Raw genomic sequence first — 26,370 nt, 5'->3', positions numbered from 1 at the left:
ACAGTCTACAAGGGAAAGCTGAGGATACAGTAGGTGAGGGTTTGGGTAAAATGAATGGTGTCGTTCAAAAGTACAACTCGTCTCACAAAAAAAGCAAGCCCTTATATGGGTAAAACTAACATAAAAATAAAGTTATGGATCTTGGAAAAAAGGGAGAAAAAATAAAAGAAAAGGGGTTAATGGTATAATTCAAAAGTACAAGTTGTCTTGAAAAAAAAAAAGGAGCTGTCACACCACTATATTGACAGAAAAATGAAGTTATGGCACTTGGAAAAGGGGGAGGAAAACACAAAAGCAAAAAAATGGAAAATGGCCATGAAGTGAAGGGGTTAAGACCATCGCAAGTGAAAAGCAGAATAGTTTTTCTGAGCATATGTAATAGTGGCTTAAGAGGGCAAATTAATGGGGCCTATAAATCTCAATATGAGCCCTCAATATGGACCTAAAAGTAACAAAAAAGCTCTAGTAATTTCTACACGCCTAAATGAAAAGTATAAATTTATATTGGTGTTTGTCAACTTTGACTTGTCCAGCTGATGGCACCAAGGCCTACAGTTATCTTTAAAGGGAATCTGTCACCAGGGTTTTGCTATCTCATCTGAGAGCAGCATGCTGCTTGTGACGACTTTTTATGTGGCCCCTGGGCACATTCCCGGGGACTGCAGTGTTCTGGAGGCAGCCACGCTTTTCCCGGCTGCTGGTCCTTTAAATCCCACTGCGTGATGCCCTGTGGGTAGATGCTAGAATGTACGGGCTCCATCCAGATCCTGTCTTCAGCCCGTAAATTGTAAACAGACTCACTACTAAACGCTAGAATGTCCAGGCTCCATCCAGGACCTGACTGCAGCCCAAACATTCTAAGCTTAGCCCCAGCCTGTACTAGCGTGCTCTGGTGGCAGCATAAGCAGCAAGCTGCGCAAAAGTCACAGAAGAGCTGCAGCAGATTTACTGGCCACCAGGACCGGTGCTGTGCTGTATGTGTGACTCCTCTCCCCCACCCCAGTACTGTGAGTACTCAACCTATCGCTGCCTCCTGCTCAGTGCTGTATACCACCTTGTACTGTGTGTACCCCAGTTGTGCTGTGTGTACCCCCAGTGCTGTGTACCCCCTAGTAATGTGTACCCCCAGTGCTATATGTACCCCTAGTACAGTGTACCCTCCAATGCTGTGTACCCCCTCAGCTCTGTGTAACCCCCCACTTCTGTGAGTGCCCCCTAGTGCTGTCTCTACCCCCCTGGGTGATGTCTATGCTCCCCCAGTGCTGTCTGGATCACCTAATGCTGTCCATGCTGCCACCAGTGCTGTCCATGCCCCCCTTATGCTGTCCATGCTCTCCAGTGCTGTGTGCCACCCCTTAGTACTGTGTACCCCCCAGTGCTCTGTACTCTCCACTGCTGTCTGTACCCTCCCACTGCGGTCTATGCCCCCCAGTGCAGTCTGTGCTCTCCCAGTCCTGTCTGTGCCTCCCTAGTGATGCCACTTAGTGTTATCCGTGCTGCCACCTAGTACTGTCCGTGCTGCCACCTAGTGCTGTCCGTGCTGCCACCTAGTGCTGTCCGTGCTGCCACCTAGTGCTGTCCGTGCTGCCATCTAGTACTGTCTGTGCTGCCACCTAGTGCAGTCCGTGCTGCCACCTAGTGCTGTCCATGCTACCGCCAGTGTTGTCCGTGCCTCCGCCAGTGCTATCCTTGTCCCCAGTCATGCCTGTGCCACCACCAGGTCTGTCCATGGCCCCCTAGTGATGTATATGCCCCAGCATCTCCTGTGATGTACATACCTCAGCCTCTACTGGGATGTGTATGCCCCAGTCCCTCCTGTGATGTACATGCCCCAGCCCCTCCTGTAATGTATATGCACCAGCCCCTCCTGTAAAGTGTACATGTCCCAGCCCCTCCTGTGATGTATATGCCCCAGCCTCTCCTGTGATGTTATGCCTCAGCCCCTGCTGTAATGTATATGCCCCAGCCCCTGCTGTAATGTATATGTCCCAGCCCGTTTTGTGATATATATATGTCCCAGCCCCTCCTGTGATGTGTATTCCCAGTGTCTCCTGTAAATTATGCGCCCCAGCGTCTCCTGTTATGTGTATGCCCCAGCATTTCCAGACCGAGACAAACATGGAAAAGCAGCTGTGAGAAACAAGATGATCAATATCACCTTCTAACATCACAGCCGCACCAAAGAGAAGCTGCTCCGGCCACCACAGTAGGGGTGAGTTAATTAATTATTTGACCAAATATAACTGGGTAGTTTTCAAGTTGATAATTTTGTGCGGCCCCCGATGGTTGGTAAAAAATTCCAACCGGCAGTAAAAAGGTTCCCCTCCCCTGGGCTAGGGGAACCCTCACTGACCCTGATCCCAAAGATACATAAGAAGGTGACGATGTTTGGACCGCCTTCCTTACCCTAGCTGTTAAACAACCCTGGTCTAGTGGCTCCCCTATCTCCACCCAGAAGAGGGCTGGGACAAAAGTAATTAATGCCACACAATAAACAGACATGGGGGGGGGGGGGAACAAAACAGAAACTCACAGCAATCACACACAGAGGTATAGATAATACGTTATCAGGAGGAAACTAATGGAAAGTATTTCCACAACACACCAAACAGCACCCAGAAGTTCCCCAGCAACTGAATATCAAAGCATAAAACCGGGATCGCATAAAGCTATCTTCAGCATGGGAGACCAACCTCCACCATCTTAAAAAAGGAGAAGGCAACTGTGATAAGTCTGTGATAATGTGACTCATGCAGTAATTCACAGGCTAGTAGAAATTAACTCCTGCAATCCTGATTTTTAACAGAGCACAGCTGGTGAAACTCAAAGGCAGCATTATGTGGAGTGTCTGACTCTGTTGAGTGAGCAGCTGTCATGTGGTATTCATCTTTGCACTCGCTGGGTGTCATGGCGGTGACGGACTATGTTCACATCGCAGAGTCTGACAAGCAGCCTGAGATCTCTTAGTTGTACAGCCTGCCACTGGCATTGGCTGTGTTTTGCTTCAGTGCTTTCCAGTATAGCAAGAGTTAATTCCTGCTGACTTGTGAATGGTTGCTAGGAGCTCAGGCTGCTAATGACCATTCACAGCCACTTTCACTCTTTATAAGGTTCTGAATCCACTTGCTAGTCGCCGAATATAGCTTCAGCATTGTTCCTGCGCATAGGTCCTTATTATAGTGATCCCGAGCTTGGTGATCTGTTGTGTGCTTTGAAAATATCCCAATTAGTTTATTTCCTCATGGGTTTGTATTGTCTATCCCTCATATCTGATTGCAGTGTACACGATTTTTGGTTTTTCCCCTGTCTGTGTTATTTGTGTGGTTTGCTACTCCAGTCGCAGCCTCTCCTTGGGTGAGGGAAGAGCGGGAGTAAGATCAGGGCTTAAGCAGGAGTTAGGGACATGATCGAGGCCCAGACCTAGCTACCATCAACCTTACCTCTGTGATAAGGGAATGCTTAGGGTCATTAGTTTGAAGGTCAACCTAGAGGTCCATCTTCTGTTACCCTGATTCTCCGTGACAACAGCATCAGAAGTAATCCTGACACTAGACAAGTTTTGAGCCAGACACCAACCAGGATGGCCATGATGGAAGATTGGGCTTACCCATAATAACCTTCAGCTTTCACCTCTTATTGTATATTATTGTCAATCAGAAATGCCTACCATAGCTTGTATAAAAACAGAAGCAGGAAATGCAGCAACCATTTTGTAGTGAATCCGAAAAGTAAAGGGGGCTTTACACGCAACGACATTGCTAACGAGATGTCGTTGGGGTCACGGAATTCGTGATGCACATCCGGCCTCCTTAGCAACGTTGTTGCTTGTAACACATACGAGCGACCGCCAACGATGTCAAATACTCACCAAATCGTTGATCATTTCCCAAATATCGTTCCTTGCTCTGGACGCAGGTTGTTCGTCGTTCCTGAGGCATCACACATCGCTACATGTGACACCCCAGGAACGACGAACAACACCGTACTTGCGTCCTCCAGCAACGAGGTGGGCATGACTTTCCTGAGGCTGCTCTCCGCCCCTCCGCTTCAATTGGATGCCTGCCGTGTGACGTCGCTGTGACGCCGCATGAACCGCCCCCTTAGAAAAGAGGCTGTTCGCCGGCCACAGTGACGTCGTTAGGAAGGTAAGTATGTGTGACGGGTAGCAGCGAGTTTGTCCACCACGGGCAACGATTTGCCCGTGACGCACAAATGACAGGGGCGGGTGTGAATGCTAGCAATATTGCTAGCGATGTCGCAGCATATAAAGACCCTTAAGATCCAGCAAAGATCACAACAAGGTCATAGAGGTACTTTCAACAGAAATTGAATTTCCTCGTAAAATTTGGCAAAACTAGAGAATTTAAAACTTCAAAACTGTCACTTCTCTCTAGTTATACCCAAAATGTATTATATATGTGTGTAGAAATAAAAAAATTTTGTTAATACATATTTTCTACTTTTTTCAGGAAAGCCATTTGATAACTTGACCAGTTTAAATGCCGCCGTGGCCAATATAATTGTGGCCATACTCCTCAGCCATAGATTTGAGTATGAAGACCCGACCATATTGAAACTTATTGGCTTAATTAATGAAAATATGAGACTCCTGGGGAGCCCATGGATCCGGGTAAGCCTGAACTTTGGTTTTATTATATTTTATACCTTTTCTTTGTAGTAGCAGGTTTGATTAAAATAGATCTTCCAATACACATCAACAGTTCGGATTTAATAAAATTCTCATTGACCTAAAAGTTTTTTAACGCTAAATTGATTCCATAGAATAGGTGATAAATGTATGATCTCTTGGGGCCTGACTACTAGGATCCCCAATATTCGCAGCAATGAAGGTTGAACCCCCTTCAGTGATCATTCAATTATCACCTCTTCTGCAATGTGTTTATTATAATATCCATATATTAATACATGACAGTTGTATTGTAATAAAAGACTTCGGAAATAGACTTTCTAAGCCGGACAACCCTTTTCCAAGTTGTATTTAACAGAATGTACTTCCTGCCTTCCATTACACTTCATGTCAGCGTCCATTATTACTTTCATATGTTTTTTCTAGCTGTATAATAGTTTTCCAACTTTGATGGATTTTCTCCCCGGACCTCACAGAACAATTTTTGGGAATATGAAAGAGTTTCAAAAATTCATAAGAGCAACATTTACTAAACAGAAAAAAGAATTGGATGTAAATGACCAGAGGAACCTCATTGATGCCTTCTTGGCCAAGCAACAAGAGGTACGATGCATTAGATCAGCCATAACTTCAATTACGAATTCCCAATTTCTCATTAACGACCGCGGACCATAATGATTTGTCCTAAGTCATGTCCGGGTAATCACCTCCAGCTGCTGCAACCGAGCCTGAGGCAATCACTGCACATGTCTGCTGATTTGAACACCAGACATGTGTGCCTCGCAGGCACAGGTGGATCCGCGATCCACACTCACCTGTTAACCCCTTATTAAAATGTGACTGCGCGATATAAATGCCAGCCGTGGTAAACGTGAACTTACCTGGCTCCATCGGTGGGGCCGTGTTGTGAGCCGATGGTTGCCATGGTTGAACACGGTCATGTGATGACTCCTGTAGCTCACATGACTCACTTCTTGTAACAGCCGGCCGGATGCTGCCTGTTACAAAACATGTACATTTCTGGTGATCTCAGCTGTGTAGCTGTGATCAACAGAAATGAATGAGTGATCAGACTGCTGATCCTTATATATATATATATATCTGGAACAAGACATGAAGAGTCGCACTCCACTAGGATCTGGATATCATGTTCTTTTTTTAATCCATATTCAGGTAGGGATACAGGTGGTAGGGGAGGTGAATACACACCACGCCGGTGTGGTGTGTATTCACCTTCCCCACCACCTGTATCCCTACCTGAATATGGATTAAAAAAGAACATGACATCCAGATCCTAGTGGAGTGCGACTCTTCATGTCTTGTTCCAGATATATATATATATATATATATATATATATCTGGAACAAGACATGAAGAGTCGCACTCCACTAGGATCTGGATATCATGTTCTTTTTTTAATCCATATTCAGGTAGGGATACAGGTGGTAGGGGAGGTGAATACACACCACGCCGGTGTGGTGTGTATTCACCTTCCCCACCACCTGTATCCCTACCTGAATATGGATTAAAAAAAGAACATGATATCCAGATCCTAGTGGAGTGCGACTCTTCATGTCTTGTTCCAGATATATATATATATATATATATATATATATATATATATATATCTGGAACAAGACATGAAGAGTCGCACTCCACTAGGATCTGGATATCATGTTCTTTTTTTAATCCATATTCAGGTAGGGATACAGGTGGTAGGGGAGGTGAATACACACCACGCCGGTGTGGTGTGTATTCACCTCCCCCACCACCTGTATCCCTACCTGAATATGGATTAAAAAAGAACATGACATCCAGATCCTAGTGGAGTGCGACTCTTCATGTTTTGTTCCGGATAATTTTGATTCTCCCTCTTTGAGGTACGCACCCGGATCACGTTCTTGGATTGAGACTGGGCCTGCAGCTGTCAGTGGTGTAGCGGTGCACCGGTACTTCTTACTATATATATATATTTATATATATATATTTATATATATTGACCGGCAGCTTTTAAAGTATATTTTCCACTAAAGTGCTGCCCTCATTCAGAGTCTCGTACCTGTCTGAGATCACACAGCCGGTGCCTGATGCTGCTTGTGGATCGGTCATCATAATGTATACCATCTATCAGGTTGCCAGAGAAAAACACAAAACACAGAAATGTAACAGTGATGCAGGGGTTAAATATGCAATTTGTGGGAGTTTTTTCATCATGGAATTCACTAGATGGAAAATCCACATCCCATGATATAGAATGTGGATTTTTATAGCCAGTTTGTGGATGTAGCCTTAAACTTACTATTACAAATCAAACTTAAAAAAATACTCATGACTCCGGAATGTCTGACTGAAGGCCTTTGACCTTCCCCAACAACCCCCTACCCCCTAGGGTTCTTATCTAAAATAAACACAAACACTGTGTGACGTTGGATATAAAGGCCACAGCAGCCCCATTTATTCGTAACAGAAACATCAGCCATGTAACAATACAATTCTTCATTGAAGAACCCGAAAAGGAAGGGGGGGGGGTACCTGAAGGTTAACCAAAATGTTCTTTGCAACATCAGCCCGTCTCCTGACCCTCAGCCGCAACACACCGACTCGAGAGCCCAAGCCAGATGTTGCCCCCACTATGTCCCGCTGAGACTCAACCCAGCAAGGACCCGTTTACCAAACAATTGCACCGCTAGAGGTAACCCGCTCCGGCACTGGGTTCCGTCCTCTCCTCTGTGCAAACCCCCACCTTCAGACACCCCCCTCCTTTCCGCCACCGCGAGCGCGCATGACCCCTTGTGCGCGCGAGTCCTCCCACACCAACAAAGCCTTCTCAACCCCCTCCATCAGCCCTAAGGCCCAAATATCATTTCCCACCGAATTTAAATGGACCCCGTCCCGACGCAACAAGTCGGCGGACGCCGCTTCCAACTCCGGGTGCCGAACAGAGACACCCCCCAACCCGGGAAATGAACCACCCAATCTCCCGATTCACTTTACTTCGCGCCCTGTTTACTGCCTCCACCGACCTGGCGTGCCGCCATGTCAGCCGCGCAACCATATCCGACCAGACAATTATTAGACCCGGGTGGGAAGACAGGAGCCGCAGGCAGTCACATTTTATGTCTTGTATCAGGTCCCTGGAAGCCCGGAGACCCAGGTCATTCCCACCCGCGTGTAGTACTACCACGTCCGGTGCTCTGTCCAGCTGTGAATGGTGGCGCCAGGTAGGCAACACCTCACTCCCCAGCATGCCCCTGACCCCGATCCATCGCACCGTAGCCTTTTCCCTGGGAAGCCCCAACTGGCGGCCGTCCGGTCGTATTCCCGCACGAAACGCCCCCCAATACACGTATGAGTGGCCGAGCACCCACACCAACAACGGTAAACCTACAAAACAAAAGGTGACAACACAAGGAGGGGTGGGGGGGGGGGGCACGAGGAAGAAAAGATGGGTAATGATTACCAAACAAATACCGCCCCCGACCCCCCCCCCCCCCCACCAATATCTCACAACAAGTTCGGCCGGACGTAAGATCTAAACCTGGCCGAGTCCCATCGTCCAATCTTACGGAGAGCCTGCGCGCCCAGACCCCAACGAGCCGCCTGAGTCGCAGCCCCAATCCGAAAGGAATGCGACGCGAACTCAGCCTCGTTGAGACCGCAACACTGCAGGCACCTCCGAAAGATGCAGACAAATTGGTAACTAGACAAGGCTGACCCGTCCTGGTGGGACAAAAGGGACCCCGGGCGAGCTCCCCTCACTTCTAAAAACGCCGACAGCCATCTGACAGGGCACTCCGCTAAACCAGGTACACCCCATAGTTCCACCATCCGACCTCTACCCAGCTGGTCCGTCTTTGACCGTCTCAAGCAACACCGTACCACATCCATACCGCATTCCACGTCCTCCAACAACAAACCTCCGTGACTCCTCGTGTTTCTGCTCACCAGTTCACTAAACGCCCCAAAGAAGGCCAAAACAAAAGCGGTCCCGAACAACTGGCATTCATACTCCGAACAGCACACCCGAGGCAAGGCCGACAACAGCTTGCCCAGCAGCTCAAAAGATACCGGGCGCCGAAGGTCTCGGCGCGCCCCCGCCCTCCTGTAACCCTTCAGCGCCTGGCGCACCCAGAAATCCTTCGTAACATCCTTCCAGCCCAGTAACTTGAAAAAGAAAGCAATGCCCGCCAATCTGCCCGCCACGGCCGACCACGACAGGCCTTCTTCCTTAGCCCTGCCCAACATGAACAAAACTAAATAAACTCTGTCACCTTCAGATACATGACCTCCCACCTCATCAACCAACTCGAGCCAACGGTCCCACGCTGAATTATAGCTGCGCCACGTACTGGGTGCCACCGAATGTCTGATCAATTCCCAGGCCGGCTGCAAACCAGGTCCCACAACCAGACGGGCCACACGGTCTCCTGCTGCTCCGCGTCCGGCGCCAGCATTCGAAAGCGGTCCCACTGGAAGCGAGATAAAGCATCAGCCACAGAATTCAGCACCCCCGGCACATGTACAGCACAGACCCACAAGTTCAACTCCAGACATTTCAGCACCAAATGACGCAAGAGATCCACCACCGGGGGGGAATCAGCTGTCAACTTGTTAACACACTGAACGACCCCCAGGTTGTCACACATGAAACGCACCTTCCTGTCTTTCAAATCCTGTCCCCAAACCTCTATGGCCACGACAATAGGGAAAAGTTCCAACAGGGCCAAATTCCTAGTCAGACCGCAAGCCCGCCACGAATCAGGCCACCTGCCGGCACACCATCTCCCCCCAAAATACGCGCCAAAACCACTGGATCCCGCCGCGTCCGTATACAGTACCAACTCCTCATTTGACACCACCTCGCGAAGCCACAATGACCGTCCATTATACAGCTGCAAAAAACGGGACCACACTCTCAGGTCCGCCTTATGCTCCACCTTCAAACGCACAAAATGCAAAGGGTGCAACACACCGGTGGTGGCTTGAGCCAAGCGACGGGAAAAAACTCCTACACGCAAAATTCAACTTCCCCAACAGGGACTGCAAGTCCCGTAAACAAATCTTCTTGGCCTCAATGGCCCCTTGAACGCAACGCCTCAAATCCACCAGCTTGTCCTCCGGCAAGCGGCACTCCATGGCAACCGTATCCAGCTCGATACCCAGGAATTTCAAAACCGTGACCGGACCCTCCGTCTTCTCCGGCGCCAACGGAACGCCAAAGCGGCGAGCAACCTGCTCCACTGTCCGAAGCAAAAGGGAACACTGCGAGGATCCAGCAGGTCCCATGCACAAAAAGTCGTCCAAGTAATGCAACACTGAATCTAGACCCGCCTCCTCCTTAATTACCCATTCCAAGAAACAACTAAACTTCTCAAAATATGAACATGAAATTGAACAGCCCATAGGCAAACAACAATCTACATAAAACTTGTCCTCCCACCAACACCCCAACAGGTGAAAACTGTCCGGGTGCACCGGCAACAGGCGGAAGGCCGCTTCTATATCCGTTTTCGCCAAAAGCGAACCACAACCCAACTTCCTTAACCATTCCACAGCCTTATCAAAACGGACATACGATACCGAAACCAGCTCAGGATCAATACCATCGTTCACCGACCGGCCAGTAGGATAGGACAAATGGTGGATAAGCCGGAACTTGTTAGGTTCCTTTTTCGGGACCAACCCCAACGGGGACACAACCAAGTCCGGCAATGGAGGGGCATCAAAAGGCCCCGCCATCCGTCCTAGTTCCACCTCCTTCTGTAACTTATCCGCAACAATCTCACCATGTAGGCGAGTCGACTGTAAATTTTTCAAACGAATCTCTCCCGTCTTAACCACTGACGGTATCTTGAAACCAAAACTAAAACCGTCACTCAACAATTCAGCCGACCCCCGATCCGGGTATCTACTTAGAAACGGCGCCATCCGATCTACCCTCACCGGGGTCCTCCCTTTTTGACGAAGACTCAGCGGCCTTTCCTTTTCCCTTCCGGAAGCACTTAAGGTGACTATGGGCGCCACCACAGCCCGAACACTCGTGCTTGAATCGGCAGGAGGAACCAAACCGGCATTCCTTCTCATTGAACTGCCAGCAAACACCCTTTTTGGGCCCCGGCGAGGTGCCAAATGATCCCCCGCCGGTGCCCCCTGGAAAGGACTGCGATGCCGACTTCGGCGCAGCCATCAGCCGCATCCATAGACTAATCTCTTTGTGGTCCCACCGTAAACTGGGTCTGACCGCCTTCCTCTGGCGAAACTGCTCGTCATATCTTAGCCAAGCAGTCCTCCCATAGGTCCTATACGCCTCACAGATAGAATCCAGATAACAAAAAAGCGCCGAACAGTTATCCGGAGCCTTTTCCCCCACCACACTGGCCAGTATCACAAAGGCCTGCAACCAGTTCTGAAAAGTGCGAGGAATAAGGCGATAACGCCGCCGTTCTTCCTCGTCCTTCTTGCTCTCATCCGGTTTAACCCGATCCAGATTAAACTTTTCCAACGGAAGCAATGAGAATATTTCAACATATTCATCCTTCCATATTTTTTCCCTAGTCTCCTGCTTCAGATGCGCCCCCAACGGGCCATCAAAGCAGACATACACTTCCCCTCTCGCCTTGTCATCCAATCGAACAATGTCCACTGCAGCCGCAGCTTCGGCAGCGGGAGCCGCAGCTGCGGCCGCGGGAGCCACCACCACCGGCTCACCAACCCCATTGCCACTAGCAACCCCTCCAACCGCAGGAGTCGCAACCTCCTGCCCCGTCGCTCCCTGCCACACCAAGCTAGGGCCCCCCACAGGGGCAAACAAACCCCTGACCAACCTCAACAACTCGGATGCCACACTGCCGTCACCCGTCACCACATTCATGACCTGCCCACCACTCGGGCCACCACTCGGGCCACCAAGCAAACCACCCGTACCACCAACCACATTCACGCCCTGCACGCCATCCATAGCACCAGACACACCATCCATAGCCAAGCCAGGTGCACGAGAAATAGGAGAAACCGTGGTCTTACCAGGCTGACTCCGAGAAGATCCCGAAACAGCCGTCACATGTCCTCCGCGTCGCCCTCCAGCCGCTTCGCCGACCTCCACGATCTGGTCCCCGGTGTCGTCCTCCGCGGCATCCTCCTCCAAGGTGGCCTCATCTTCCTCACTGGACCCAGGCCCAGGGAGCCCGCCGTCCGGCAGACTCGACCTTAGGCCCCGTCCGCCCGCAGCACCGTCCATCCTCCGCGACGATCCAGACGCTGGCGCCGCCACATAATCACCGCCTGAGGCATGCCGTCCGGCATCCCCGCGTGCTCCAGCTGATCCCGACGCCGTCCCATCGCTGTCCCTCCGCTGTGATCCCAGGCCGGGCCCCGCTGATCCGGGCCGTCTCCGTACAGACTCCCCCGCCGACACTGGGACCCCATGCTCCTGCATGGGCCCCGCTCTGCTCCTGGCCCTTGCTGCCGCCGCCACTGTGGCCTCATCTGTGCCCCGCGGTCCCGCTGGCCCACGCAACCCAGCCGGCCCCCGTGACCCCGCTGACCCACGCGACCCCGCCAACCCACGCGACCCCGCCGACCCACGCGACCGCGCCGGCCCACGTGACCGCACCGGGTCAGGCGAGCCTGCCGGATCGCGGGGACGCGCCGGGATGGGTGAGCACGCGGGGTCACATGACCGCGCCGGGTCAGGTGACCGCGCCCGGTCAGGTGACAGCGCCCGGTCAGGTGACAGCGCCGCCCCACGTGACCGCGCCGCCCCACGTGACCGCGCCGCCCCACGTGACCGCGGCGGGTCAGGTGAGCGCGCTCGGTCAGGTGAGGCCGCCGGAGCACAAGGGGACGCCGGGCCATGCGAGCGCAGCGGGCCACGTGACCGCGCCGGGTCAGGTGACCGCGCCGGGTCAGGTGACCGCGCCGGGTCACGCGGCCGCGACGCGCGCGTCACTGCCGTGCGCCGGGAACCGGAAGAGGAGGGGAGGTCGGCCGTGTCGCTCACAGCCCCGTTGCCTTGGCGCCCGCGGCCCGACTTCCGGCCGGGGCCTCGCGACGTCCCGGCTCCCGGATCCACCGCCGCACGTCCACTCGGGCTCCGTCTCCGCTGCCGGCTCCTCGGCGTCATCTCCGGGCTGAGGCGCTCCGGGGGCCGTGTTCTTCGCTGCCGCTTCGGAGGCAGGGGGGTCCCATCTTCCTCGCCGACGCCGGACCATCGCTGGAGCTGCTCGTCCATCCAACGCTGTCCACGCTGCTCCGCCATCCTCTTCATCTGTGCCATGAAGTCCTCCATCTTCGGGATCCAGCCACAACGATTCCAGTCACCGTCCAGGTAGGAATGGCCCACCCCCCCTCTGACCTGCCCTATATACTACCCCCTATAGCACCACCCCCTAACCAATCACACTGACCCCTGATCCTAACTGCCCCTTAGCACCACCCCCAAATTTCGCGCCCAAACTGACTTCTCCATTAACCCCTTATTAACCCTATGGCCTGGCATCCCTCCTAGTCATGTAGCCCTCCCTTAAGCCCCTTCGGGTCAGCAGTCCGGGCTCTTCCTTTCTTCAGCTAATTTTTAATTAGGTGATACATATGTTGTATACCGCGTTCATAAATATTTAAGGGGTGCACAGGACTAGGAAAACCATTTTATGCCTGAACTCAGGTCCATGGTATTACAACTTGGCTCCATACAAGTCAATAATTCTATTCTGTAAGACCAAAACAGCACCTCTGGACAGAAATTGAGTTTTTTAGGGAAAAAGTAGCCATCTTTTTTTCATACTGTCCAGACTTTTCAAGCATTATCATGGTCAGCATTTAATGGTATTTTATTTATTTTTTGCTGTTCAGGGAAAACCTGAATCCACCGAGTATTACCACAATGAAAACCTGACGGCCCTTGTAGGAAATTTGTTCGCTGCTGGAATGGAGACGACATCAACCACCCTGAGATGGGGACTTCTGTTGATGATAAAATACCCGGAAATTCAAAGTAAGAAAAGTACTTAGAAAACACCACAAAATCCTCCTAGGAACACAAGACACTCTATGTCTTGCCCAGGCTCAGGTCACCGGGCAGGGGTCATCCGACATAGGTCACCGGGCAGGGTTCATCAGGCACAGGAGTCAGGACATCAGGCACAGGTGAAGCCACAGCAAGGGTAGACCGTAGCCGGATAATGCAAGCACAGCAGGCGTGGAAAGTAGCAGGGTGGTGCAGGCATAACAGGTGTAGACCACAGGAGTGTGGTGCAGGCAAAACAGCCATGGACCACAGCAGGGTGATACAGGCACAGCAAGTACTCAGGACTTCAGGGTCACGATACAAATAGGGCTTTATTCACAGGACACAGACTTAAAGTAACTCACAAGCCCCAGGTACAAGGCACAGCAGAACTTCAGGTACAGAACACAGCAATAATTCAGGTACAGAAAATGCTGGTAACTGGATACACCAGTCAGTGGATATGCAGGTACCTGAATACAGAGGATCCAAGGTTAATCAGACTCAGACAGGATACCAGACTCAGGCAGGTCACAGAACACAGGCAGAACACCGGCCTTCAGCAGTAGACAGGGACAGGTCCAGAAAAAAAGAGGAACCCAACAGAGCAGAACTGATTACAAGTAGGACTGGTGCTGGAAGCCTGCAGACCAGAGCAAATGGACAGGAGCAACCAACAGATACTAGGTGGCAAACCTAATGGGATGCTCTGGCCCCTCCCATGAGAGGAGGGTGCCTTAAGGAGCAGGTGCCTCCCAGAGATAGGCTGGGGACACCTTGGCAGGGTGCAAACACTTCCCCTTAAAGGGACATTAAGCACTTGCATACCTTCTAGACTGGAGACCAGAAAACACATGTGGGCATCTGCAGTGGGAAAGCCAGAGACCGCACTACATGTGCACAGCCCATGTAGTGCCTATAGGGCGAGCCACAAACTTCACTATGAGGATGGTCATGCAGGGAAGAGGAGGGAGCAGATACACGGCACTAGCGTGCAGTGGAGCTTCAGTGTACTAGGGGAGCCAGCGCTACACCTGTTAAATAAGAAGGGGGTTCTTCCATATATATGGAGTCTTTTGATGTAGGCACCATATACTGGAGGATTGGACCCTGTGATTGATCATTGTATTACAGCAATATATGTAATTGGAGATCAATCCATTATCAGTCTTATGAAGTCCGTTTGTTGGTTTTGGGTCTGGTCCATTGACAATTGTCGGTCAGAATCTGGCACCATAGAGTGCTCCAACAAAGGGTCATCTTAAAAAATATCTTTCCAACTGCTTGAAGTTTCTGTGTATATAATGCCCTGAAGGATCATCCGCTGATGGGGTTATGGTGGCACAGTATATACTTCTGTTGAACATCCACAAAGAAAAGTTCACCTTTTTCACTCCTGATAAACCCCTTAAAGAAAGGAACACTTTGAATGTTTGTTCTTGGCCATACATATAAAGAACACAGCTCACCGGAGAATGGAATATGAAATGCGGTGCTCGGTAACCTGGTCCGGGTCTCAGGTGATCAGCAGAAAGAATTCTAACAATTAATCCAGCATCTACAGTAGATTAAAAAAGCTTCTTTAATGAAAACATTATTTTAGAACATCATTCAACGTCAAGGCATGACTAACATCGACGCGTTTCAAGCAAGTGTGCTCTTAATCATGACAAAAGTGCATATGTTCTAGATCATACTTACTTTTGGATTTATATCATTGGTACTATAAAATATTTTATATTATATGTTATATTGTGTTACTGCATCTTAACATGATGTTTTGGCTGAAATTTTCTATATCATGATTGAGATTTATCTTTCCCATATGGCATATTTGCGAGGGTCTTGTAGAGAAAGCCAACGTGGACTAGGGGCACCACTGTCACTCTATTGTACAAACCTCAATTGTCAGGCAGGTGCAAGTAGAAATAACTATTACCATCTTAGGCCTCTTTCACACGTTCGTGAAAAACCACGCACGTTTTTCACGGACGTGTCAGAGGTGCGTTTTGCCCTCCGTGAGCCGTGTTTATGGCCTACGTGTGTTCTCCGTGATAACACACGGAGAACGGGAACTTTCTGCTCACCTGTCCCTGGCATCGCTGTCCGTGGTGCTGATCTTCGGTCTCCGCTCCTGCTGACTCCCCGCTGCTGCTGCTTCCGGCCGCAGTGAAGTGAATATTCAATGAGCATAATGAGCGGCGGTCGGAAGCAAGTGACAGCAGCGGCAGAGACAGGAGGGCTGGAGAAGGGAAGTAAAGTTTTTTTTTTTTTATTTTCTCAAACGTGTGTTTTCTCCGGCGCGTGTCACACGGAACACATCCGTGTGGTCGATTTGCGTTCCGTGTGACACCCGTGATGCCGGAGAAAAACGGGCATGTTGATGTGTGGAGCACACGGACACATGTATGCTCCACACATATGTTGCGGGCGGAGGAGGGGACGCTGCACTCTCCCACTGCTTGGGTCCGGCTGCTGCTGCTCGGTGGTGGCTCGAGAGGTGGGCCAGATCCCAGGGACTCGAGCGGCATTCCTCGCCCGTGAGTGAAAAGGGGGGGGATTGGTTGTGGGGATTTGATATTGTCCGTGACGCCACCCACGGTTGTGGTGAGGTTGGTGACACCACCGCTGCTCTGGACGGGATCCCGGGAGCGATGGCAGGGAGCAACCTGGATGTTAGTTCTCCCCTCCGTGGGTAGGGGGTTGGTTGTCCCGAGGCCCGGTGATGGGGTAGGGATTGATGGCAGGCGGGTTACGGGGCCTGATGAGGTGCAGGGTTGCGGGGGAAGCGCTGTGCTGCACGGTATGGTGGTACTCACTCAGCCAATGATAAACACAGAGTCTCTGATGAAACAAACGGCTGGATGGACGGGTACCACAGACGGCTGCGGTGTTTTTCCCCTGACCCCAGGTTGGTAATGTAAGTCATTTCCTGCACCTTCCGTACACTACTCCTGCGCTCCGGTTTCCAGCTGGCTCCCCGGTTCAGTACCGGTGGGCCACCGCCCAGCCCTGGCTACCTACGGTTCCACCAGACTGTCTTCCCGGCTCTCGCAGACGGCCACTACTGTCTGCCTGACTGCTACACGAGGGCACTAGGCTCCAACCTAGGCCCCAGTCTGCGTCTGCCTCTCTCCAGACCTCCTCTCTCTTCCTCTGCCTGGACTTGTCTGGGCTTGTTTCCTGCCTCAGGCCAGCTAAACTCCTCGGTGGGCGTGCCCATCTGCCTGACTCCGCCCACCTGGTGTGTCTGTCTGAACCCGAGGAAGAAATCAGGTCTCACTGGGGATGACTACTGTGAACTGCTGAGGGTGGGTGTGTGTGTGTGTGTTGTTACCTGTGGCCCCTGGCTTGTCCAGGGCGCCACATTCCCCCTTAGTAAAATGCAGACCGTGCGCGGGCTGCCCGTCCATCACCAGTTTTATTTTCACAAACTGAAAAAGATAAAACATTTTAAAACATTTTCACGCATGCATTTTTTTTTTTTTTTTTTTTTTTTACAACTTCCCCCACGGGAGGCATAACACTTTTAATAACGGCAACGGAACGGGTCCTTCAGTCACCCACCCAAACAACCTGGCCCTGATGCTGCCCCTAAGAAGTGGGCAGCACCCCTTGACCCCAGTCCAAGAACAGGCCCAGATTCCTTAACGGGATGGGTGCTTCGCTGCCGTTGCGGCCGGGCGGACTGTCGGAGCCGTCGTCATCAGCGGTGCCGGACGGACGGGACATCTCGCGCAGCGGTGTTCCAGGAACCAAATACTGGCAGAGTCCTGGCGTCCCTGCTTCCACAGCCGCGGTTCACATGCGGCCGGACGCCATCCGCGCCCCCTTAGTGTCTCTCTGGCACCTCCTCTACAGGGGCGGGGTTTTGGCTTTCGCGCCTCTACTTCTCGGGAAGACGCTCGAGCGGGGACTTTTCGCGCCCAAAATGGCGGCTTCTCAAGTTTTTCGGCCGGACACCTTCAGCGGTCACAAGGCGCACCTCTACCAAACGGCAGAGCGGTAAGATCCTGTTCGTGACGCCAAGTTGTCGCGGGCGGAGGAGGGGACGCTGCACTCTCCCACTGCTCGGGTCCGGCTGCTGCTGCTGCTGCTCGGTAGTGGCTCGAGCGGTGGGCTGGATCCCGGGGACTCGAGCGGCGTTCCTCGCCCGTGAGTGAAAAGGGGGGGGATTGATTGAGGGGATTTGATATTGTCCGTGACGCCACCCACGGTTGTGGTGAGGTTGGTGACACCACCGCTGCTCTGGACGGGATCCCGGGAGCGATGGCAGGGAGCAGCCTGGATGTTTGTTCTCCCCTCCATGGGTAGGGGGTTGGTTGTCCCGGGGCCCGGTGATGGGGTAGGGATTGATGGCAGGCGGGTTACGGGGCCTGATGAGGTGCAGGGTCGCGGAGGCAGCACTGTGCCGCACGGCACGGTGGTACTCACTCAGCCAATGATAAACACAGAGTCTCTGATGAAACAAACGGCTGGATGGACGGGTCCCACAGATGGCTGCGGTGTTTTTCCCTTGACCCCAGGTTGGTAATGTAAGTCCTTTCCTGCACCTTCCGTACACTACTCCTGCGCTTCGGTTTCCAGCTGGCTCCCCGGTTCAGTACCGGTGGGCCACCGCCCAGCCCCGGCTACCTACGGTTCCACCAGACTGTCTTCCCGGCTCTCGCAGACGGCCACTACTGTCTGCCTGACTGCTACACGAGGGCACTAGGCTCCAACCTAGGCCCCAGTCTGTGTCTGCCTCTCTGCCCGCCTCCTCTCTCTTCCTCTGCCTGGACTTGTCTGGGCTTGTTTCCTGCCTCAGGCCAGCTAAACTCCTCGGTGGGCGTGCCCATCTGCCTGACTCCGCCCACCTGGTGTGTCTGTCTGAACCCGAGGAAGAAATCAGGTCTCACTGGGGATGACTGCTGTGAACTGCTGAGGGTGGGGGTGTGTGTGTGTGTTGTTACCTGTGATCCCTGGCTTGTCCAGGGCGCCACACATACACATGGTCCATGGCAGAAAACGCACGTGAGCGCAGACCCATTGTTTTTAATTGGTCTACGTGTACCCGTGTCTCCGGTACGTGAGGAAAATGACCAAACACGTACCGGAGACAAGGAGGTGTGAAAGAGGCCTTAATCAGTATGCTGTGTCTGATTGCTATGTTAATTTCTGGTATGCTGTAACCAGGTGTTTAATTACATGTGCTTTGTTGTCAGCACAACATTTTGTATGTTTATTCAGATTTATCTTTTATATGGTTGTGATGCCCCAGGGCAGTGGGGTACTCGTTCCTGGGCGTATGGTGAAGAGGGGAGTCGTGGTCGCGGCCAATACCCGGTTCTGTGACTGCAGGGGTCGATCCGAAATAGGGTTAAAAAGTGGAAAAATAAAAGTAAAATAAATAAAAGAGTTTTTGACTACGCCACTTGCAGGATGCGGCTATTTTGTAGGAGCCGCCACTGCGTGATCTTCCTGGAGCGGGTAGCATAATGCAGCTCAGGTGTTCTGGCCCTGCGCAAGTAGGGCTAGGCCCCGGAAGAGCATGATGGTGGTAGTAGTGTGCATTGTGAACTGATGATGCACCAAGGTAGAAAGGATTCAAGCTTCACAGGGCTTCAGTTTAAACTGGTTTTTACTCACTGTTCTGGTACCACCACCCGGGTGATGCTGGTTTTCAGGTGTTCCCTCACCCTTTGTTCCCAGTTCCAGTTAGTGACCTGGTGAGCTGTCCTCCATGCACACTTTGTTTTTTGGTGGTTCCCCGTGGCCTAAAGTTTCCTGGGATCCCCTCCGTTTCACAGTTTTTACCCGTATAGCAGCCAGCCTGGACAATTTAATGGGCTGGACTCCCAGGTCCCCTCTTTGCTGCTTTGCTCCGGACACTCAGGTTGGTGAGAGACCCTGATGATCCCCTGACCGGGCAGATTTAACATGGAGCTTGAAGCGTACTCTCGTTAAAGGGTTTTGCACCCTGCCAGTGCTGGAGATGTGACACCCACGAATGACGATTCTCTTCAGGGACGCCACAAGACTTGAACAGTTTGGCAGACAGGTAAGGTAAGTTGTTTTATTTATCGTGACGCCACTCACGGCTTGCGGTCAGGGATGTAATGACCGCCGCTGCAGGTTTTATGAGCTTCTGGGGCTGATGAGGTCTGCAGGCAGGTGTTGTAGCCTCCCATGAGTGAGGCAGGCCCCAGGGGCTCGGGTGAGCAGAGTAGCAGGTTCCAGAAATAATGCAGGCAGAGTCCAACAGTCTTTTAACTGGTTTTTACTCACTCAGGTGTTGTTGTGAGCTGACCTGGGCGATGCTTCAATAAACCAGGTGAAACCAGGTGTCCTTCAGGCAAGTCTGAGGGTGACAAATTAGCTCACCTTCCTAGCACTTCTATGTTCGGATAACCCCCTGACCTGAAGTACCATGGGGGTCTATCCAGGGAGTCGCAACTGCCTTTTCTCCCCTGTGTTCGACCCATTTGCCAGCAGCGTGGACCAAGGAAGATGGCTCCAGGCTCTGTCCCCTGCGTTGCTACTGAGGCTCGGACCTGTGAGATTGGTGAGGTACCTGTAGTTCCCCTCACCAGCAGGTTTAACAGGTGGATAAACTGAAGCCTGTTCTAGGGACCTGTACCCCATACGTGCTTAGTCACCAGGAGCAACTTCTCTGTCCTCTCTCAGTGACCGTTCTCCCCCACTAACTGTCACTACACCGCGTAGGGTCTGACTAGTGGCAGCGCGCGCAACCAACTCGCGACCACTACCAGACTGGCTCTCCTCTCCTCCTGACAACCTCTGCACTTTAGCTCCCAGCCCCTCCGCTACACCTCTTGATGAGATTTGAAAGCTAGCCCCCTCCAGGGACTATGGAAGGGTCCCCTCTAAAGGTGCGGGAGACCTGGTGGCTATGTGTCTGTGCATACACACCTCATTCTGGCCTTTAGGGTTATCTGGAAGTACTGTCCCAGCATGGGTGCAGTACTCAATGGTGCCTGACCAGGTCAGGGGCACCACAGATGCTCTTAGTCTTGGTCCTGCACTCCTCTGGCAACCCTCGGTTCCTTGAGCACTGGTTCCTTACTCCACAGCAACTCTCCTCCTTTTTAGCTCCAGTTCTTTCTTCAGGTTTTAACACCTAGGATTACTGTCCTAAAACACTTCACTTTCTCCTTTCTGTCACTTCTGACCCCCTCAGAGTCTCTCTCCAACAAAAACTGACTTTCCTCCTCCTACCAACTCCCTACCTAGCAACAAGCCCTACCCCTTTTTGGGTCTCTCCTTGGAAGATTGGATGCTTACCAACCAATAGGTGGCCATCCTTTAAATCTGTCTCTAGAAAGTTTTCCCAGGTTGGGCATGGGTTTAAGTGTATGTGTGATGGTGTTGGTGTGTTTACCGGCACTGGTATTCCACGGTTTGGGTTGTCCACAGTTGGTTACATATTTTGTGGCACCTGATACCTCAGAGACGCTACATGGTTATTTTTTAATTTGGTATCCCTATGTTTATAGCTAAGCTTTGAGCTGTGACATTCTCTCACTGTTTAGATTCACCCCAAAAGGTCTGCTTCCTTCCCTGCATCTGCTTTTATATGGGATATAATAGTCCCTTCTGATTGGCTGTGCTATATTATGTAATGTTTGTAAAATAGAGGTAACCATTTTAGGCGATTCATGTAAAGATAATTGCAAATTATTTTGAATTTCCAAAAATTGTACAGATTCAGTATGCATCTAATTGACTCAACTCTTCAATAATCATAACATTAAATGTATATGTAGTAGATTGTAAAATATGTTTTGCCATTAAACCCAGTCTGCAATGTTTTTAGCATTTACTTTTATAGACTTTAAACATGTAAGCATCTTTTTTAAAAATACAATAACATAAAAAATATACATTTCTTTCTGATGATAAATTTGTCCTACTGTGCTGATACTATCTCATGGGTTGGCATTGGGATGTAATGGTAGATATTAAATATAATACTGGTAAGAATATTACGTGATATCGTATTCCTTTCTTGGTAGAGAAAGTTCATAATGAAATTGAGCGAGTGATCGGATCGGCCCAACCTCAAATGGAGCATCGGAAGGAAATGCCGTATACAGACGCCGTCATCCATGAGATTCAACGGTTTGGTGATATTGCACCTAATAGTGTCCCACACGCAACTTCTGAAGATGTCACATTCAGAGGGTATTTTATTCCGAAGGTAAGAAACAGAAATCGGTTTTATGTACGAGTCCTCTAAGTTTGGGAGAATTCAGCTTCTAAAACTCAAAAATAAAAGTTAAAACTTCATGTTTATTAAAAAAAAGTTTTCAACCAGGCTGTATATACAGTGGGTACGGATCGTATTCAGACACCTTTAAATTTTTCAGTCTTTGTTTCATTGCGGACATTTGGTAAATTCAAAAAAGTTCATTTTTTTTTTCTCGTTAATGTACGCTCTGCACCCCATCTTGACAGAAAAAAATCAGAAATGTTGAAATTTTTGCAAATTTTTTTAAACAAGAGAAACTGAAATATCACATGGTCATAAGTATTCAGACCCTTTGCTCAGACACTCATATTTAAGTCACATGCTGTCCATTTCCTTGTGATCCTCCTTGAGATGGTTCTACTCCTTCATTGGAGTCCAGCTGTGTTTAATTAAACTGATAGGACTTGATTTGGAAAGGCACACACCTGTCTATATAAGACCTCACAGCTCACAGTGCATGTCACACCAAATGAGAATCATGAGGTCAAAGGAACTGCCCAAAGAGCTCAGAGACAGAATTCTGGCAAGGCACAGATCTGGCCAAGGTTACAAAAGAATTTCTGCAGTACTCATGGTTCCTAAGTGAAGAGCCTTGGTGAGAAAGGTAAAGAAGAACCCCAAGATCACTGTGGCTGAGCTCCAGAGATGCAGTAGAGAGATGGGAGAAAGTTCCACAAAGTCAACTGTCACTGCAGTCCTCCACCAGTCGGGTCTTTATCGCAGAGTGGCCGACGGAAGCCTCTCCTCAGTGCAAGACATATGAAATCCTGCATAGAGTTTGCAAAAAAACACATAAAGGACTCCCAGACTATGAGAAATAAGATTCTCTGGTCTGATGAGACGAAGATAGAACATTTTAGTGATAATTCTAAGCGGTATATTTGGAGAAAACCAGTTACCTCATCACAGTGAAACATGGTGGTGGCAGCGTCATGCCAGGGGGGTATTTTTCAGCCACAGGGACAGGACGACTGGTTGCAATTGAAGGAAAGATGATGTGGCCAAGTACAGAGATATCCTGGAAGAAAACCTCTTCCAGAGTGCTCTGGACCTCAGACTTTGTCGAAGGTTCACCTTCCAACAAGACGATGACCCTAAGCACACAGCTAAAATAACAAAGGAGAGGCTTCAAAACAACTTTGTGACCATTCATAACTGGCAAAGCCAGAGCCATGACCTAAACCATATTGAGCATCTCTTGAAAGACCTGAAAATGGCTGTCCACCAACGCTCCACCATCCAACCTGACGGAACTGGAGAGGATCTGCAAGGAAGAATGGCAGAGGATCCCCAAATCCAGGGGTGAAAAACTTATTGCATCATTCCCAAGAAGACTCATACCTGTACTAGCTCAAAAGGGTGCGTCTACTCAATACTACACAAAGAGTCTGAATACTTATGACCATGTGATATTTCCGTTTTTCTTTTTTTATAAAATTTGCAAAAATTTCTACATTTCTGTTTTTTTTCTGTCATGATGGGGTGCAGAGTGCACATTAATGAGAAAAAAAGAACTTTGTTCAATTTACCAAATGTCTACAATGAAACGGAGTTTAAAATTTAAAAGGGTCTGAATACTTTCCTTACCCAGTGTAAATCCATGCTAATTTACCAATGACCCATTAGTATATGGGTCATTCCTATGTGTATTAGCATGTTTTTATATACATCCTGGTTTAAAACATTTTTAATAAATATGAAGGTTTAACTTTTATTATAGAATTGTGGGTGGTGCATTTCCTCAATTGTCTTCTGCTTAAGGTCACCCAGGAACCGGCCTAGAGTCATCTATTTATGTCACACATTATGGGATTGCTCCTATACTGGTGAACTGATGTTATATTAACTTATTCTGTAATGTATAATGATTCTTTTCCCCACAGGGCACTGTTATTTTCCCATTGCTTCACTCTATACTCCGAGATAAAGCTTACTTTGAGAAGCCGGATGAGTTTTATCCAGAACACTTTTTAGATTCGAATGGAAATTTCAAGAAGAGTGAGGGCTTTGTCCCCTTCTCAATAGGTAACTTTCATAACGAATATCACTTTCTTAAGCTTCATTATTTTATGAATAGGATAGGTATGTAATATAATCTATTTGGCTGCTCACTTGTCTATGAATTTCGGACCATGTGTCAGCAAAAGAATCATGAAGACGTGTCCGTTTTTCATCCGAGTCATGGACCAAAGTTGGCCAAACAAGTCATTGGTGATGATTTTGTAAGCCCCCCCAAAAAAAGACACACAAACTAGGATTGATGGAAATTGGTAAATTTTTTCATGTTGAAATCATATTATAAATAAAGGCTGCTTTACACGCAACGACATCGCTAACGAGATGTCGTTGGGGTCACGGAATTCGTGATGCACATCCGGCCTCGTTAGCGATGTTGTTGCGTGTGAAACGTACGAACGACCGATAATGATCAAAATTACTCACTTGATCGTTGACACGTCGTTCTAATCCCAAATATGTTGCTGTTGCAGGACGCAGGTTGTTCGTCATTCCTGAGGCAGCACACATCACTACATGTGACATGAACGACGAACAACACCGTACCTGTGTCCTCCGGCAACTAGGTGGGTGTGTCGTTTTTTTTGGCTACTCTCCGCCCCTCTGCTTCTATTAGACGGCTGCCGTGTGATGTCGCTGTGACGCCGCATGAACCGCCCCCTTAGAAAGGAGGCGGTTCGCCGGCCACAGCGAAGTCGCTATGCAGGTAAGTATGTGTGACGGGGACTAATGATATTGTGCGCCACGGGCAGCGATTTGCCCGTGATGCACAAACAACGGGGGCGGGTGCAATCGGCAGCTGGTGCGTGTAAAGTGGCCTTAACAGTCCAGATGACCAGGTCTTTTTAGACTTGAGCACAACTGGTGGGACTCTTCACTTTGCAGTTTGGTTTTGACATTGCATCAAATAGTTGCTTTGCAATACACATCATTTTTTTGTTTTTGATTCCCCCATGATGTATTATTTCCATATTTCTGCATATATAATAGAGCTTAAAAAATATACAACCAGTGGGGAAAGATTTAGAAAAAAAGTCACATTTTTTTTAATATACTGTAGCATTATTAGTGAACAGGTGAATTGGTCTGTGAGTGTCACGATGGGACTGAAGGATAGAAAGGAACAGGGGACTCTTATATTGTCCCTCACGTTAGGGGACCCTGAGCAATCCCTAACCTCAGGGTTACCCCTAATGGTGGAGATACCTGAGTCCCCTGCCTTACTATTCTCCTAACCAGATCTAATCTGTTATGCACACCCCTACAGGGAAGGAAGGGGCAAAAGTGTGATGGCAACACAGATTTAGACAGCCAGGGAAAAAACAAAACTCAGACACACTGCAAACTCCCAGGAACAAGCAGTAAGAAACTAAGGGGGAAAGCAAGAGCAGGAAGGTAGCAAAAAAAAGACAACGAGGGTTGAGACCAAAACTGCTCAAATCTGAACTACTTTTCCCTATACGTTTATGATCCAACAAGCAATTTACTATTTCTATAATTATATTCTTTAACCTTTTCTTGACTGGCAATTTTCTGCTTTCATACTTTTGATTTCATTTTCTTCTTTAAGAGTTTTTTTAAACTTTTTCATTTTTCAGTCATATAGTAATTTCAGGGCTTGTTCTTGTGAGACGTAGTTTCAAATGATGACATTCATTTTACTTTTCAATGTACTGGAAAACAAGGAAAAAAATCTAAAATTATTGAAATTGAGCATAACCCTCCAGATAATTCCACATTTTTTTTTTGGGGGGGGTTTACTTCATTGTTCTGTAAAAATATCACCTAGTAATATAATTCTCCAGGTCTTTACAATTGTGATGATACCAAATGTGTTCAAAGATTTATCCAAATATTTATCAAGTCTTAATTCCATCCAGTTGAGATCTCGAATAATCTGTAGTTTTCTATTCTTCCTCGCAGGTAGACGAAGCTGTGCCGGAGAAACTTTATCGAAGATGGAGCTATTCTTGTTCTTTACAACGTTATTACAAAATTTCACTTTCAAGCCAACACTTGGAGCCAAACTGGACCTCACCCCTGCACTGGGGTCTACAAACTCTCCCAAACCTTTTGAGATCTGTGCAATATCTCGCAAATAGACTAGGCTTTCAATCACTACTGACATAGGCATGTTTTCATCCTAATTGTTCAAAGAGGTTGTCCACAAAATCTGTTCTACTGATAAATCTATTAATGGCTTAACCGTAAGAAAGGTCAACAACATCAGAACAATGGTGGTCCGACAGCCAGTGCTCTGATAGCATAGTCGGCTGTATGAAGCTCCTATTGTGGCAAAATGTCACGGAGCTGGAACAGCACAGCTCCATTCACCGTGTAGTGGCCATTTTCTGGTACGGCAACTCCGCTCTCATTACACATCTGATGTGATTGAGCTGAAGTTCTTGAATATGGCCTCTACACAGTGTATTGATCTGTACTGTTTCAGCA

The 26,370-nt window shown here is 49.3% G+C and overlaps 1 protein-coding gene across 1 annotated transcript in view; it reads left to right on the top strand.

Moving 5' to 3' along the window:
- Positions 1-26,021, top strand: part of LOC142297393 (uncharacterized) — a 152,841-nt gene extending 126,820 nt beyond the window's left edge. Inside the window, exons 14-19 of the mRNA XM_075341619.1 lie at positions 4,470-4,630; positions 5,075-5,251; positions 13,499-13,640; positions 21,668-21,852; positions 23,787-23,928; positions 25,843-26,021. Of these exons, the coding sequence (XP_075197734.1) occupies positions 4,470-4,630; positions 5,075-5,251; positions 13,499-13,640; positions 21,668-21,852; positions 23,787-23,928; positions 25,843-26,021 (986 nt within the window). The remainder of the gene's footprint in view (positions 1-4,469; positions 4,631-5,074; positions 5,252-13,498; positions 13,641-21,667; positions 21,853-23,786; positions 23,929-25,842) is intronic.
- The last annotated feature ends 349 nt before the right edge of the window (positions 26,022-26,370 follow it).

The sequence above is a fragment of the Anomaloglossus baeobatrachus genome, chromosome 3 (genome assembly GCF_048569485.1).
Source record: "Anomaloglossus baeobatrachus isolate aAnoBae1 chromosome 3, aAnoBae1.hap1, whole genome shotgun sequence".
NCBI classification, from domain to species: domain Eukaryota; kingdom Metazoa; phylum Chordata; class Amphibia; order Anura; family Aromobatidae; genus Anomaloglossus; species Anomaloglossus baeobatrachus.
This window is presented reverse-complemented; position numbering and strand designations above follow the sequence as displayed.